The 16,021-nt window shown below is 49.5% G+C and overlaps 4 protein-coding genes across 4 annotated transcripts; 2 read left to right on the top strand and 2 right to left on the bottom strand.

Moving 5' to 3' along the window:
• Positions 1 to 284: 284 nt before the first annotated feature.
• On the bottom strand, positions 285 to 2,327 carry L3040_005216 (uncharacterized protein; the record flags this gene model as incomplete). The annotated part of the gene is made up of 1 exon (XM_007297027.2): positions 285 to 2,327. The coding sequence occupies one exon, from the start codon at positions 2,325 to 2,327 to the stop codon at positions 285 to 287; it is 2,043 nt and encodes a 680-aa protein (XP_007297089.2).
• Positions 2,328 to 2,576: 249 nt separating this feature from the next.
• L3040_005215 (uncharacterized protein) lies at positions 2,577 to 3,937 on the top strand (the record flags this gene model as incomplete). Its single annotated transcript, XM_007297026.2, has 3 exons — positions 2,577 to 2,718; positions 2,767 to 3,034; positions 3,082 to 3,937. The coding sequence occupies 3 exons, from the start codon at positions 2,577 to 2,579 to the stop codon at positions 3,935 to 3,937; spliced, it is 1,266 nt and encodes a 421-aa protein (XP_007297088.1).
• A 2,873-nt stretch (positions 3,938 to 6,810) lies between these two features.
• On the top strand, positions 6,811 to 8,688 carry L3040_005214 (uncharacterized protein; the record flags this gene model as incomplete). Its single annotated transcript, XM_007297024.2, has 1 exon — positions 6,811 to 8,688. The coding sequence occupies one exon, from the start codon at positions 6,811 to 6,813 to the stop codon at positions 8,686 to 8,688; it is 1,878 nt and encodes a 625-aa protein (XP_007297086.2).
• Positions 8,689 to 10,036: 1,348 nt separating this feature from the next.
• Positions 10,037 to 11,193, bottom strand: L3040_005213 (uncharacterized protein; the record flags this gene model as incomplete). Its single annotated transcript, XM_007297023.2, has 3 exons — positions 10,037 to 10,130; positions 10,301 to 10,726; positions 10,814 to 11,193. The coding sequence occupies 3 exons, from the start codon at positions 11,191 to 11,193 to the stop codon at positions 10,037 to 10,039; spliced, it is 900 nt and encodes a 299-aa protein (XP_007297085.1).
• Between the last annotated feature and the right edge of the window lie 4,828 nt (positions 11,194 to 16,021).

The following is a 16,021-nucleotide window of genomic DNA, read 5'->3' as shown; positions in this document are numbered from 1 at the left end:
GTTGAGAGACAGTTGTGGTTCAGTCTCGGCATACGCAGAGCGAATGCCAAGCTTTCGGCAAATCATGAGCTTCAGGTGTACCCAGTAAGATAAGTAAGGACTCAGGTACCTAAACATGCTCATCCCTACAGCTGCTTCGGCTATAACCCTCCGCGCTCAACTCTATTACAAATTGTCACGGATGAGTAAGAAACAATATATTCCTCGCAGTATAGCTAGGTACCAGAACGCCATACATATAGCCTTTTAACGCCACACTTTTCCCACATGTGACCCAAACAGCTCTAATTTCGCACAGGGCCCTTACCCGATTTCTCAATTTTTCTTCTCTTCGCCCTAAGCTTCTCAGCCTCGGCGTCCTTCGCCTTATTACTATAGATCATCTTCTCCATGATCTTCCTCTTCTTCCTGCTCATCATCATCTTAGCTCTCTCCGTGCTCTCATCCTCTTCTTTGAGCTCCTTTGCTCTCTTCTTCTTCGCGTCGGCCTTTGCTTTGGCCTTGGGGTCGACTTCCTTCTCCTCGAGTTGGACACCGGTGAGTTCTGCTTCGAGCTCGCGCTGTCTTCGGAGAGCGGATGAGGTAGCTTCATCTTCTTCCTCCTCTTCGGCATCGGAGAAGCCGCCAAACGATCCGGCGTCTTCCTCATCATCTTCCTCTTCGTCGTCTTCTGAGCCTGCGATATCCATACCCATAGCAGTGGCATCGACGTCCTCATCGGCGAGTATCTTAGGATCCTTGACAGCCATACCATCATCGGACACTTCAGCCTCATCTTCACTGTCCATCTCCAGCTCCTCATCTTCACGCTCTTGCTCGTTGAGAGGAGCGCTAGGGTCGTATTGTCCCCGGACTTTCTTCACGAAGGGACTGAGATGGGGTGGGAGTTGTGCACCTGGTGCATACAGATCTGGTCTCTTGAGTTCCTCCTCGTTAACACTGTCCCAAATCCACTGCGGCTGAACATAGATACGTCCTGGTACTCTAGCACCGGGTCTGAGCTTCTGTGAAGTTTGATTGTCCTCGGCCTGCGCTTCTAACTCCGGGTCAGCCTGAATGATAGGGGGGCGATCAACAATTTGGTGGGTGATGGAAGGGTCAAGCTCGTTGTGTGTGAACGCGCCGTCACCGAGAACGGCATCCCAACCGATGCGCTTGCAGCCAAAGGCGCGGAGGATGAATTCGATCGGTTGTCGGGGAGTCTCTCGGGAGAGGAAGAATGTAAAGTTCGAGAAGAGGGTAGACGGGTCAGTCGAAGCGTATGAAGGCTGAAGCAGGATGTCTCCACCAGGAGCTGCTGGTTCGAATTTGTCGATGGTATCGGTTGCTTGCTCTTCCTCCTCTTCTTCTCCTACTGTCTGACTTTTGGCTTGCTTCTTGGCCTCCTCGGGTTGGTGCAATTGCAACATTAACTTGTCAATCTCCTTTTGAAGCTTCGGGTCTGGCTTGGCGGACTCTCCATTGGTAATTGGTTTTGGTTGCACAATAGCACCAATGCCATTGCCCTCGAGAGAAAATGCACCCAACTCAGCTCCGGAATCGTCCTTGGTTTTGTCAAACTTCGGAGGATAGACCAAGCCAATCTGAGTGTAAAGTTTGAAGTTGACAAAACCAAGCAAAGTCTGGTAGAACTCCACAAATGTGCCCATGATTCTGAAATCGACATCGTTCGTAACACGCTGATTGAACTTATACGGCACCAACCACAAGATGTCCTGACCCATAATCGTAGCCTGATAGTAAATTCCCTTGATGGACAGAAAGGACTTGCGCAAGCTGTTCGACAAAATCAAGTAATGTTGGAACTCCAAGCACAGTCGCTCGCATCGAGCGATCATCTTTGCAGGCACAGTCGGTGTAGAAGGCAAGTTGGCGAATAAGAACAGCATACTCAAGCAATCATCCAAGTCCCTCAACGCATCCACAAACGTTGGATAGCGTTCGCGGATAACATGGTCGAGCGTGTACTTTGTTTTCCCCGTCTTCTCCGGCCGATTGGCATTCTTCTCCAAACGCTGCGCATCATGCGCATCTCCACGTCCCAGCGCCTTGGATATCTTTTTCTCGAGCGCCTTTTGCTCTCTGAACTTTTGTAGCAGCGGCTCATGCAGCAGATATTGGATATCTTTGGTGTAGTAGAATGTCGTAGATGCGCTGGACGATTTCGAAGCCTTTTTCTTATTGCGTGGTTCGCGCGGGTAGATTCCTTTCCAGATGCAAAGTTTGCGGAAATCGGGGAGCGGAATTTGAAGCTTCCGCACGGCTTGGGTCCTGGTGATGAAGTTTTTGGCCTGTCCGGCGACGCCCTTTTTCTTAATTCTGGCCATTGCTGCGCGGGATGTTGTGATGGTTGGGGATGTCTAGGTGGCGGGGTTGGATGAGAAAATGTCGGAGAGAATCTTAATTTGTTCAAAAAAATTCAAGATTCTGCCAGCCGAGATGGCTACCGCCTTCCTGATTAGGCGCGTGGAGGGAGCCAGCTGAACTGCGGACCACATGTTTAGGAATTTCAGATATCAATAGAAAATTCGACTCAACCTGTGAGCATCACTCTTTTGCTCACATATGATCCCAAGATGAATATCGACAGGAGCAAAGCTACGTTGTTCGCCACAGCGGCAGCAGTGCGGCTTCTCCTTTTCGTAGGCTTCCCAGGCCTGCCCGATCTGTTAACTGGGCGCGTTGAGATATCCACTCCAGTAACCAGCTTCAAGAGATGTAGGCATTCCTCTCTATAAATGCCCGTACAAATCTGACTCAAAATAGTACAAGAAGGCCTGTTCCTCTATAACCACAATGTCTCCCCTTACGATGGCGGGGTCTACCACCAAGCACCGCTGCTTCTCCCCCTATTCTCTCTCCTCCCGAGCTCCATGTCGTATCCCATCTTCACCTACCTCTTGTACATACTGGTCGACCTCTCCAGCGCCAATGCGCTTATGAAAATTGCTGAGACCGGGGAGGCCGGGTCTTCGAAGTTGTACACATCTCCCAGGAAGGACAAACGATGGAGTAGCTATGCAATTGCGGCAGCGTATGTCCCAGTGGCTCTATCCATCAGCACGTTCTGATATTCTACAGATTTCTCTTCAATCCGTTCACAATAGCGACATGTATAGGCCGGCCTACAAGCGTACTCACCACTTGTGCGATCCTCCATGCAATTTCGAAAGCCGTAGTTGGCGCCTCTTTCACATCCATGTTCGCCCTCTCCTTTGCAGCCTACCTCTCATTGTACCCCGTCCTCCTCTTCCCACCCTTGGCAATCCTTTGTTACGACCGCAAGAGAAACAAAAAGGCCGAGGAGTCGATGCATAGCTTCGTAATTGGCAATGCTCTAGCCGTTGGGGGCTCCCTTTTCGTCCTTCTCCAACTGTCCTTCCTAATCACTGGATCGTGGGAGTTTCTACACTCTACATACGGAGTTCAACTACTCCTACCAGACTTGACACCAAATGTTGGTCTCTGGTGGTACTTCTTCATCGAAATGTTCGACTCCTTCCGGAACTTCTTCCTCGGCGTCTTCTGGATCCACCTCTCGTCCTATGTAGCCGGTCTGACTATCCGGCTGCGCCGACAGCCCTTATTCGTATTGACAATCCTTATGGGTATCTTTGCCATTTTCAAGCCGTACCCATCGATCTCCGATACATCACTGTTCCTGGCCCTGCTGCCGCTTTACAGACATATATTCCCGCTAATGAGATATACATTCTTGGCGTCCTCAACCGTTCTGTACGCGACACTACTTGGGCCGGCATTCTACTACTTGTGGATTTATGCTGGTAGTGGGAACGCAAACTTTTTCTACGCAATCACATTGGTGTGGAGTTTAGGATTGAGTATTCTGGTCGCTGATACTCTATTCGCAGTCTTGCGCGATGAATGGGAAGTCGAGAGACCCGAGATGCGTGGAAGGGAAATAAGACAGATATGAGCGCTCGTAAGATCAATATCAAGCATTAATCATCTCTCACACTCAATTCATAATCACACATCTTTCCAATTTCATTATTTGATAACCAGCACCAAAGTTAATATACACTCCAAGACAGACCCGATTGTCTCCTCCTCTCCATTTCTTCCTCCAAAATTTGAGAAGTATTTCTAACAATCACCCTTATTCCCCGCTCCACCTCTTCCCTCAAGATCCGAGAACTAGTCCTAACGATCACTCTTGTCCTTTCTCCATCCCCTCCTGCATCTCGCTCCTATCCACAAAGGCCTCTCCATCCCTAATCGCCCTCTTACTAGATCCTCTCTCGTTACCAGCCTCTGGTGTCAAACACCCCACGCCATGCCATTTCCACCACCCCTTTACTTCTGTCGCCCTCGTTTTCGCACATCCGGTCACTTTCTTGTCTCTACCCCACTTCCTGGGGCGGTCTTGTTCTTTCCTGTCAGCTTTCACCTCCCTGTCCTTGGACTCCTTCCTCTCCTGCCTCTCTCTCTTCGCAAAACTCGACTTCCATTGCCACTCCCAAACTAGAACCTCAATATCCCCCTTTTTCCTCTTAATCCACGCACTGCATCTTTCCTTAAAACATTTTGCCCCTTTCCATTTCCCCTCTCCCACTTCCAGATACTTTGCCCGAAATTCTGAGCCCCTAAATTTATCATGATTATCTTCATCCTCATCCTGAGCATACTCCCCATCTTGAGCACACTCCTCATCATCAACAGCCTCATCCTGCTGCAGACTGTGCTCCTCCATCACCCGAGGGCGTGCGTGTCTGTGCATGTTCTCAGGGGGCAGGCACATGAAGGGGTGTAGTTCGCTCATTTCCGGGGGCGTCTTGCGAGGGGGGGCTTTTGCTAATTCGGGGCGTAGGGGGCTGGGGTGGGTGAGTTGTCTCTGGAGGTATAGTCGGGAGGGTTGAAAGCCATGAGGTCCTGAGGATAGATGATAGAATAGTGATGAAATGACGGGCAGGGCGATAGATGAGGGATGGAGGATGAGTAGGGTAGAGTTAGTGCTTATGGATATAGTGCTGTTGAAGTGGTGATGCAATCCAAAGTCTACCGGAGTTTAGATTTACGTGTGGATGCTAGGTAGGTAGGATGAAAAAGGCTCGCTTGGAGGCGTCTATTGTTGGGTAGTATTGGTTACTGTTTATTGTCTGGTAGCGAGCATATGGGAGCTTGGTCTAGGCCAGCGGCGCTACCCATATAGCTGCAAGATTTTGTAGTGTTTCCGTCATTTTTTGAGTAGATATATGGTAATAGTATATTTCAACTTTTCAACTTTTGGCTCTACTTCATACGGAAGTATTAATTTAAGTACATGTCTACATCATGGATTTATGGCCACAACCGTCGAGGGGTTGGACCTGGTTCTTCAATGACCTAGGTACGTCTTGCATAATCGTCGGTTACCTTGAATTTGATTCGAAGAAAAAATGCCGCAAACTTTCATCACAACACTTGTTAAATGACAACTACCAATGTGAACATTTATGGGGGAAAAAAAGAAGTGCTAAGAAAATTTTGCCACAAAAATTTTCATTGCAAAGAAAAATCTATTTGTCGCAAGTCAAAACACCATAATGTAATGATAACGGCCAAAAACTGTCCCAAATAAATAAATTTCACTTGTCCGCCTCATGTGTCAACAACCACAACTCCAATTACAAAAAATGTACCATGGCCCAACAAGAAACAATCGAATATAATACAATGAAAAGGAAATAATTATTAAAGAAAGCTGGTAGTATTAAACTTTTATTTTTGATAGATCATAATAAAAGTCCGAATTTCGCATTCCTCGCTTATTCTAGCATCTACACGGCACTTTCTGATATACACGCATAAGAAAACAGCATCAAAATCAGTAATTATCGTAACCTGTCGTATCACATCAACGTCATCGTCAGACTTAAAATCGCTACTAATGAAATTGCTGCCGACAAGGGGTGGTAATAGATGTATCGATTACTCATACTCGCGCGATTTTAATGAGGTTGAGAATTTAGACACGCCAAGTCTAGCCAGCGCACCGACTGGTAACATCGAAAAGTACGATTAAAGTGTTAGGCACCATTAGCTGAATAGCTTTACCACTGGGCCAAACGGGCCAAAAAGACAGACTAACTGAGGACGCTCCGGCGCAAACCAGTCTAGTATATATAGAGCGCTAGTCAGCTCGCCTGACTAAGCCTTCTACTCGCGACAAAAAGTTACCATTTTTACTACTCTAACAGAGCACAATAACGGAATGGCAATGTGTAACTAGATTTTATATCGGATGGTTATGATTAAGCTCGGGATGGTGCGTATCTCCATACAGAAATATAACTACGATATGATCGGTGGTTGATTTTACATCGATCTTTGAGGGCAAAATTAGGTGTTCCGCCTTTGGTGGTTCGCCAGGTCGGGATTTTTCCACAAATTCAATTCAAGGTCCCCAAAAGTTGCGACGTCAAGGCCCACTATTAATCGTCGAAGACTGAAGGACGTAAGGAGGCCCACCTAAGCGAGCCGACGATTAACCAACGTTTAGGTACGTACGTACATCTTGTACGTATAGTGTGCATAGAGCTGTCTAGAATTGTCTGCGTTGTTTCGATACGATTACGTATTTCTGTGGAGCAAGTCACCCTAATGTAGATCAACTGCCGATCAATTATCTCTATACAAACTTCTTGCTGATTTATCTGCGGCCGCCTTCGCAGTCTGGAGAAGCTCTAAAAAATTCGCTTATTCGCTTTTACCTTTTGTCAATTTCCGCAGCCTCGTTTCCCGCTTGGCGGAGAATAATTCAGCCTCGCCAACCACCGTAAATCGACGACGAGCGACACTCAATACTTCATGTCAGAACCCAGCAACGAGAGTTCCGCAGATGACGTGGAGGTAGAAGATGCAGAGCAGGATCAGAGACCGAACAGATGGCAAGGCCCGCCGTCGACGTGGACGTCGCTCACGGAAGCCGAGAGAGAACTGGCAGCGAGTCTGGACGCGCTAAGGAATGGGGAACTGGGTGTGCATTTATATAATGCTTTCGCGCTGAAACGGCGGGCCTCGGAACTAGACGGGAAAGGAAGTGGCGGTGCGGATGCAGGAGATCGAACCTGGAGGCCCCCGAACTACTGGACTGCGTGGCCGCTGCCCCCGGGTGATGTACCGAGGAATGGGGAAATAATTGGGCCGCAGGAGAAGGATGAAGAATTCACGTATAGGCGAGGAGTTGATGCGGCGCCGAGTCGGGAGATGGAGGATGTTCTGGTGGGCTTGCGCCTGAGATTTGCGAAGGAGAGGTTTGAGGGGAGGAAATCTGATGGAGAGGATGGAGTGTTCCATGACAAGGGAAAAGTGAGACGCAGGGTTGAGGAGCAGGATGAGACGAATCTTACGGGGAGTGATGATGTGCAGTCTTCTCAAGATGAGGAAGCAACCGAGGAACCTGTTGTCAAAAAGGCACCAAGCCCCCCACCGAAGAAGAATCGCCTGAAGCCTGTGGTATCAGCAGACGACGAGCGCTCTCGAGGACTTCTACTGCCTTCAGTCAGACACACGCTTGCTAAGCTTGATGGATTGTTAATGGCATTACATCACGCGCGGAAAACATGCCATCGGTACTCGCACTCCGACGCTGGCACCACGGACGACGAATCCATACTCGGCAGCGCCGTCTCTGAAGCTCATTCGGCGTCTAAGAGACCGCGTGGCCGGCCTAGGAGATTCAAAAGCCTGCCCAACCGATCGATAGCCGGTTCCATCTCTGTCACCGAGCCCGAGAAAACCGATGCTGAAGATTTACTCAGAAAGAAAACGAAAGGACCAGGTCGTCCTATCAAGGTTTATGAGAGACTAGAAGGGGAGTCCCAGCAGGAGTATCTCGTAAGAGTCGCCAGGATCCAGAAGAAGCCTCTCCCAGTATTCGCGCCGCCCACAGCATCTAAACGGGTGAAGTCTCCGTCTCCTACTAGACGACGGTCTCCAATGAAAAGGGCAACTTCTAAGGAGTTGAGGGCTTCGAGACAGAAAAAATTGGGCCTGAGGGATTGGAGCGAGGTGATTGGTATGGCTGCACTTGTTGGGTTTCCAGAAGACGTGGTGGAGAGGGCTGCGAAGCGATGTGCGAATCTGTTTGGGGAGGGTATGAGTGTTAGACGGCTGGTTGAGGTGCCGTTCTCTGAAGACAAAGAAGGGGATGATGTCCTTGCGCAATACCTGCCCGAGATGATACCTCCCTTCCTCGAAGATGAAGCCGAGCTGTCTTCCTCTAGCCATCCAGAGCTCGACTCGGACGAAGAGGATCAAGTTGTTGCAAATGCTTCGACGAGTGGGAAGAAACTGACGTTTTGCCCTGTCCACGATTGTCCCCGGAGACGGAAGGGGTTTGTCGATGTTGCGGCGTTGAAGAGACATCTTGAGCTTGTGCATGGGATTCAGAAGGAGGAAATTGAAGAGTGGATCTTGCCGAGTGATGAGGAGATGGAGGGGGCGGTTCATGTTGATGGGTTCTTGAGGCCACTGAAGAGCTTTGTAGGCTCAAGGGGGCGGTATAGAAGGGATAGGAGAAGGGGACAAGAAGTAGATGCCAATAGTGGGAGTGAGAGTGAGAGTGAGAGCGAGGGCGAAGGCGAAGGCGAGAGCAAGGGTGAGGATCAGGATGAGAGTGCGAGGAGTGAGCACGAGGAAGAGGAGAACAGGGTTCACGGTGGTGAACGTACAAGTAGGGAATAGTAGCAGCCCTTCCTTATTGCAGCGCCCTCAGGATTGCGGTGCATGCTACTCCTATCACTCACTCACCCGTACATCGGTCTCCCAAACCATTCCAACCCAACCACGAAGTAATTCTGCTTCAAACTCTACACTTTAAACCCCCATCCCACAATATCCACTCCTCCACCCTTCGTCGCCCTGGATCCCCTACCCTGCTCTAGACGAAGCAGCTCAACGTTATCAATACCTATGTAACGCGCCGGTCGTGGCAATCCTCCCCTCCCTCGCGTCCCGCATGGGAGTATGCGAGTACCGGTACGCGAGCGAGTGACCACATACTTACCTACCTACCTACCTAGGTACTTATCCACTAGTATACGCATTCCGACACGCAAGACCGTGCGGTCGCTCTTTCTCTCCTACCTTACTCTCCTCTCCGGACTCCAGCAGCGCTGTCTCAATCCCAAACCCAATCCCAATCCCAATCTCAATCCCAATCTCAATCTCCGCGAATACCGGTACCTCTCCGTAAAACGAGCGACTCAAGCCTTCGATCGAGACTTATATACGCGTACCTACCGTAAATACCAACACCAACAAACACACACACCCCTGGCCCCCCTGTCTCTCTCTCTTTTTTTATCCTTTTTTTTTTCTTTTTTTTTTTTCTGGGCGTCTGCGAGGTGCAATCCTTCCTCGTGCCCTTGGCCTTGATCTACCGGTACCGGTACGGGACCAGCGGTTATTTTTGAAGTTGGTGATATTGGGTTTGCTGGGTAAGCATATACGTACATATATACATATATATCAGTACATATTCATATATAGAGGCATGTGCATGTGCATCTCGTGCTAGGTATCTGTTCACGATATATATACATATATATATACGTACGTATGTACATATATACACACATACACACACATATATAAGGTATATATACACATACATATACATATAAATAAACATCAAAACTCCTCTCCCCCAGCCCAGAGATCCAGCCAGCCTTCGTTAAATACACAAGTACGTACGCACGTACGTACGCACGCACAGGATAGGATCCGACATGACTATTTCCTATTCCCAAAGCCACCACCCACCACCCACCACCCACCACCGCTGCTTCCCCGAACCCATTTTATTTACTCATTTCTTCATTACATTACAATAAGTACAGTAACAGCCAATCTTTCAGGACCGTGATTTTTTTTTTTTTTTTCCCCTTCGTCTTCAGAGGCTATTGATTGATTTCGCATATATACATATATATATACATATATATATGTAAATTTATATCCAAAGTTCCGTAATCGCGACGACGCTGCAAGGCGAGAGAGAGGGGTTTGGGCTTTGGGCTTGGGCTTGGGCTTAGACGGTAGCGCGCTCGCCTTTGTCTTCTTTGCGCTGCCGGGCCTGGACGGACCAGGGGAAGTGGGCGACGGGGATGACGAAGAAGGAGTTGCTGTAGGGGGAGGGAGGGATCAGTGCGAGATCGGATGGAGTTGATGGGGGCGCAGGAGGGGAGGTTGGAATTAAATTTTTTTTTTTTTTTTTTTTTTTTTTTTTTTTGGAAGGGAGGGGGAGGGGGAAAGAAGGGGAAAGGAGAGGAGAGGAGAGGAGAGGAGAACGCACCTATCATCGGCAATACCCGCCAGCGCATTATACCAAGCCAGAAAGGCGGCAAAGATGCCAAAGTAGCCCCCGGCCTTGATGCACGCCGACTGGGGCACGCCGGCGTCGCTCGCCTCGAGGTGGCCGACGGCCAGCATGAGGAAGGCGAGCGTGAGCGTGAAGAAGAGCATGAAGAAGGCGACGGTGGAGCGCAGGGTGCACAGCAGCAGGATGAAGGTGAAGATGAACCAGCCGGCGAGGAAGTAGCCGAAGGCGTTGTTGAAGTCGTTGACGCCGGCGCCCGTCGCGGCCCCGGTGCTGTCGGTGGGCGAGTAGGCGGCGGCGATGTCGAAGCCGCCCGGGGTGAGCAGGATGGCGAGGGAGAGCCAGAAGCCGCCGTAGGAGGAGAGGGCGGTGGCGCCGAAGGTGTTGCCCACGGCCATTTCCCTGTTGGGAGGTGTGAGTGATGCGCATTTTGTTGTCATCCAACTCGCTTCGCGGGTTGCAGAGCTCGGAAGCTATCATGTTACGTACCACATGCCCGCCAGCAGCTGGACGAGTCCCCCGTAGCCGAACGCGAGGGAAATGACAATATTCGACTGGCTCACACCACGCACGCCAATGTTGATCAAGGACAGGACAAACGTCGTCAGCGCGAAAGCGCTCAATCCGAGCGGGGCCGGGTTGGCAAATTTCCGCTCGGTGGTGGGCTTGTAGAGACCCGGTTGGAATTCTCCGCCGAAAGCTGGGAACCGAGCCGAATTGCCCGTGTTCATGTGAGCGAGGGGGTTTCCTCCATAGTTGTAGGCTCGCGGATGGGTGCCGTTGATGCCAGCTTTGGGCGCGGCGTGGTCGATCCCGCTGTCGTTGTGGTACTCCTTGAGTGTGGCGTCAGTGGATGTGGTGGTTGCCATTGTGAAATGCTCGAGGGTTGACAGCGGAGGAGTGTTTGTATATATATATATATATATAGGTATATATATCCTGATATACTCGGACTTGGCGAGGAAGTTGGGGAGCTGGTGCAATTGACCGACCAAAGCACAAGAACAAGACGATGCTCTACATCGTGCCAGACCGCGGGGGAGAGGGATGGATATATAGATTCCGGATGGCGGGGTAAACAAACTAGAGAGCCTGTCGATGCATCCGGGGTGAGGTCTCCGCTGAAATGGACGGTTGACGGGCTGGAAGCAGGACTAGCACCTCCTCAGCACCACTTAACCGAACTAACAACAACAGACGGTCAGTAAGTTTCGACAGAAGCAAATCATATCATATCCCACAGCAGCAGCACTCGTACCCGGGGCACGCATCTCACCACTTCACTCCTACCACGGGTGCTGATCTTCCGCGAGTCCGTCGAGTCAGGGGGGGATCGGCATGGGGAACCGGGATCAGCAACGGCGTAGTCTACGACGTCCCCTTTGCCAGTAGCTCGCACGCCCGCTTTTCCTTTCGCTTTGGTAGTTGAAATGTCCTGTCCATCTCTATCTCTTTGTCCTGCCGAATGTCGTGAATGTCAGATGACATGCCCGCTATGGACTGCACAGACGAGGTGAGGTGTCTGGTCTTGTTGGAGTGTTGTCCGAGACATTATCGTGGTGGCGGTAAATTTGCCATTTGGTGAGAAAAAGCTAAGCTTCTCGCATCGTGCTTGGCTAGCCCGGCCCAGAGATCAGCGCATGGTATCTCGGCCGAGGGCAGGGCAAGGCGGCCAGGTCAGAATTCAGCGTGGAGAGTTCTGATGGAGATTCGTATTGAGTATTAAAGAATAACAGATCATACAAGAAGAATTCATTGTGAGGGCCATACACTACGACCTCTTAGCTGAACGCGCGACAAAGATTGTTTATTTGGCTACTTACTACCGGTACCTTACCGAGCCCCCCACATCGCCGTTGATCGGTTTAGGTAGTCTGTCCGAGGTCTACTAAGTGAATACATTCGTTATTATTCTAGAACTGCGACGTGCGACTGGAAACCGAACCTCGCTCATAACTTTAAACATGTAAACAACCCATAATCGCAAACGAGCTGTTCCCAATCTTCAAATCCGCCCCAAAGTAAATCAATCACGTCCGGCCCCCGTTTGAGAAGCCCGTGAACAACTAACCGAAATATATAAGCAAAAGACATCAATCCTCCAAGCCCAAGTTCGGAAATACAAGCGGGGAAAAGGCGGGGGTGATGGTAGATCTGGGGTAGACACTCTGCTTTGATCTCATTCATCTGCAAGTTCTCCTCTTCCCGCTTAGATTCCAAATCCCGGTAGAAACTCCAGAGCACCATATCACGCGTTCCGTTGCGAGAGAGCGTCTCGTGGCGTCCGGATTCCAAATTCCTGGCCGTCCCTTTATTCCGCAAGCTGCAAGCCTCGACCAGGTGACAACTATACAGATAGATGCCAGGCTCGAAGATCCCAAGATGTGCGCCGTCAATAGCAACGAAGCAGGTGAGACACGAGATCAAAATAACAATCAAGTACCTACCCAACATCATCCCTCTCTTCCCAATCTCTTACAATAAACATTCCGCCGAAGAAGGGCTGCTCAATCAGGTCACTGCTCGTCGCCCGTCTGCTTCTTCCCTCCGCGCCACCGCCGTCCCATTCATCATCAATATATTCTTTCAAACCAAGGCGATTTTCCTCCTCCAAACTTTTCCCTATCCCTGCTTTCAAAACCACCTCCCCCTTCCCGAAGCCACATCTCCGATCATCTGAAAAAGAGAGAGAGACCGGTATCCGTAATCCGTACTCCGTACTCCGTATTCCTCCTTACCTTTAATCATAAAACCCCTCAGACTGTATACCACTCACTCACTCACTCACCCACTACCTGACCCGAAAATCGAGATACAGCGTCCGTCCGTCAGAACACACCTAAAGCAGCAGGATAATCAGGAGAGAAATTTTTCAAGATGGCATTATAAATATACATATATATATGAGATAGATAGATAGATGCATCACGAGATGAGATTCGCGATATGCAACAAAAGCACGTGAGCCCCGTGGATCCTATCCTAGGCCGTGCCTGCATCGAGACCAAAACTTCAAAACAAAAGCAAAGCACACCACTCGCTGCTAGCTAGGTGATAAGATTCGGTCTGAAACAGACCGAACAACAGTGAAAGAGTATTGAGATCGATACATAGCGAGGTCGGGACGACAACAGTGAAAAAGTGTGATCCTTAGCGCCGATGAGTTTGAGGAGAGAAGAGAGAAGAGGGGGGGGATGGACTGCTAGGGCTAAGTTTTGGAGCAGCTAGCTTTTCAGAGCGGCAAAAGAGGTATTTATTTCAATCTAAATAATGAATGGAAATTTAATAGTCGCTTGTCGTAGGTCCTAGGCTTGGGCTGCGCAGAGCCTACGATACGATCGTAGCGAGCTCAATGTTGGAATCCGAACAATGACCCTTAAAAGCTCTTGTTCCTTGACATATATGTCTGCTTGCTTTCGCAAGTTGATCTCATTTATGTATAAGGGGTCATTTTCCATCTGGAGAGGGCAAAGTCTTGAATGTGGCCGCTATGTACCTCTGCGTCTGAAATCCAAAAGGATGCCTTTTGACTGGTTCAACAACAACAACAACAGGCACATAAGCAATCTCAAGCTGCTACAAGTATGGGAGCAGCCGCTACACGCGTGGCTTGATGCCTTTTCCACGCAAGCCGAGAGGTCGGATCTCGCGGTACTTTTCACGAAGATGCTTGATGACTGGTGGTGCAACAACAACGGAAGGATCTCGTTCGGACCGGGCACGCCGCGCTGCACGAAGACGACCATTCCTTTCAAGGTCGCACGCAAGCACCCCAAGCGACCTCGACTTTGACCTCGACCTCGATCCCCGGAGCCATGACGCTGCTCAATCAGCTGCGACCACACGGCAGTGCCGTAGTCCCCCGGGAGATCTGCTACTCTCACGCCATTCATGATGAGCACCGGCTTGTACTCTTTGCCGATAAGAGCAGAAGACTGAAACAGAAGGGTTTTGAGTCTGGGCAGATCGATCATCAGAGCGACCTGGTTCCGGGCCAGATAGTACAGGCAGCTGTCTCCTCTGCACAGCTCACTATCAGCTTGAACTCTGCTTTTTATCAACGGGGAGTCCATCTAAGGACTGGAAGCTCCCCCGACTGAAGAGAGCTTTTAGAGCTTGGATGACCGCGTAAAAAGCTCTTGAATCTAGTGCGGCCAGATAGTAAAGGCAGCTGTTGAGAGCCTTTGTGCGACCAGTGGCTGTCTCCTCTGCACAGCTCACTATCAGCTTGAACTCTGCTTTTTATCAACAGGGAGTCCATCTAAGGACTGGAAGCTCCCCCGGCTGAAGAAAGCTTTTAGAGCTTGGATGACCGCGTAAAAAGCTCTTGAATCTAGTGCGCAGAAGATGTGCTCATCGGCTTGATTATCATTCTTAGCTTGATCCCCTTATCCTGACCATCCTCGTCAGGCTCCAATGGCACTTGCTTCGTTCTCTTTTTGCGAGGCCCCTCGTTCGGTTCTTACGAGGGCCAAAGAGAGTTTGGACCTCGGTTGGGAGAGGCCAGATGTAGAATCCCTAATCTATTGTTAGCGATATCGTCTTCAGGTTCCGTTGAATAGAAGCCTTACCTTGGTGGGAAAATTCTCCTCCGCAGCCGATATCCTCAATAGGAATGCCATTCCTAGTTGAATGAAAGGTATTCACATTGTGCCAAGAAAAACATCGATCCATGTTTTATCACTCAGGATTGGATCGGCCTTGCCAGCCCCTCCAAGGCCACAACTGGCATTGAACATACCAGGGCATGAGAAGCAAGGCCATCCACCCATCATCTTGTCATTCAAAGTGGCGTCTTTCTTAACAGCATCTCCAAGGCCACAAAGGCATTAAACATGCCTGGGCACGAGAATCCCCAACATGCTTATGTAGGAGCGACAAGAGCAGACTAGGTGACAGGAATATAGACTGCTTTAATGAGAGCATGTCAGAAAAGAGTCGTTAAGTCGAGATAGTCAAAGCAGGAAGGCTTACCTTGTTATTGGCGCTTCACTTATGGTGACCAAATTGAATTTGATGTGTTTGTTCCGGGTTTTCTTCTTTAGGTCGGCCAAGGAGTCACTCCAGGTTTTGCAGAGCGCTGGTGGGCATTGGAACAAGCGGGAGTTGACTCCCCGGCCAGGTGGGTTCGTCTGACATTGTGCCAGGCCTTTTTCCGTCAATAGTTGTTAGTGCACTGAGGTTTAGTGCACTTGGATCAGACACGGGACAGTGATCATTAAAAAGGTCAGCTGTTTGTCGTTGTAAGTTAAGGGATGATATCTTACTGAGGGCGTTCTCTTAGTCCACGCCCTTGTGTAGCATAATTAACGTGGTCCAGTGCAAGTCCGAGTTGCTAGCTCAGTAATGTAGCGACAGAAGAAGTGATATCAGAGATGCGAAGTTGATTGCTGGGTGGAGACGTGAAGCAGCAATCTTCTGGCTTTTCTAAGAGCTTGTTAGCATCTGGCAGAACATCGGATCTGCCGAGCTTACAAAGAGATAGACGGATCTCACACTTGTCTGACGTAAGATAAGTTATTAACAACAGCCTTTCGGGTTCTATAGATATATCAAAGGAACAACTTACTTAAATATGATGAAAACATCAAGCCGGATGGATGTGTAAATCATAAAATGATAGCTATAATAGAGCTGATGCAGGAACACATCTTTATTGGAGATAGCGTTAGCATTATCTGGGACCTCTTTGTCGGG

The sequence above is a fragment of the Drepanopeziza brunnea genome (assembly GCF_022702325.1).
Source record: "Drepanopeziza brunnea f. sp. 'multigermtubi' strain 214-2 chromosome Unknown ctg8, whole genome shotgun sequence".
Taxonomy (NCBI): Eukaryota; Fungi; Ascomycota; class Leotiomycetes; order Helotiales; family Drepanopezizaceae; genus Drepanopeziza; species Drepanopeziza brunnea.
This window is presented reverse-complemented; position numbering and strand designations above follow the sequence as displayed.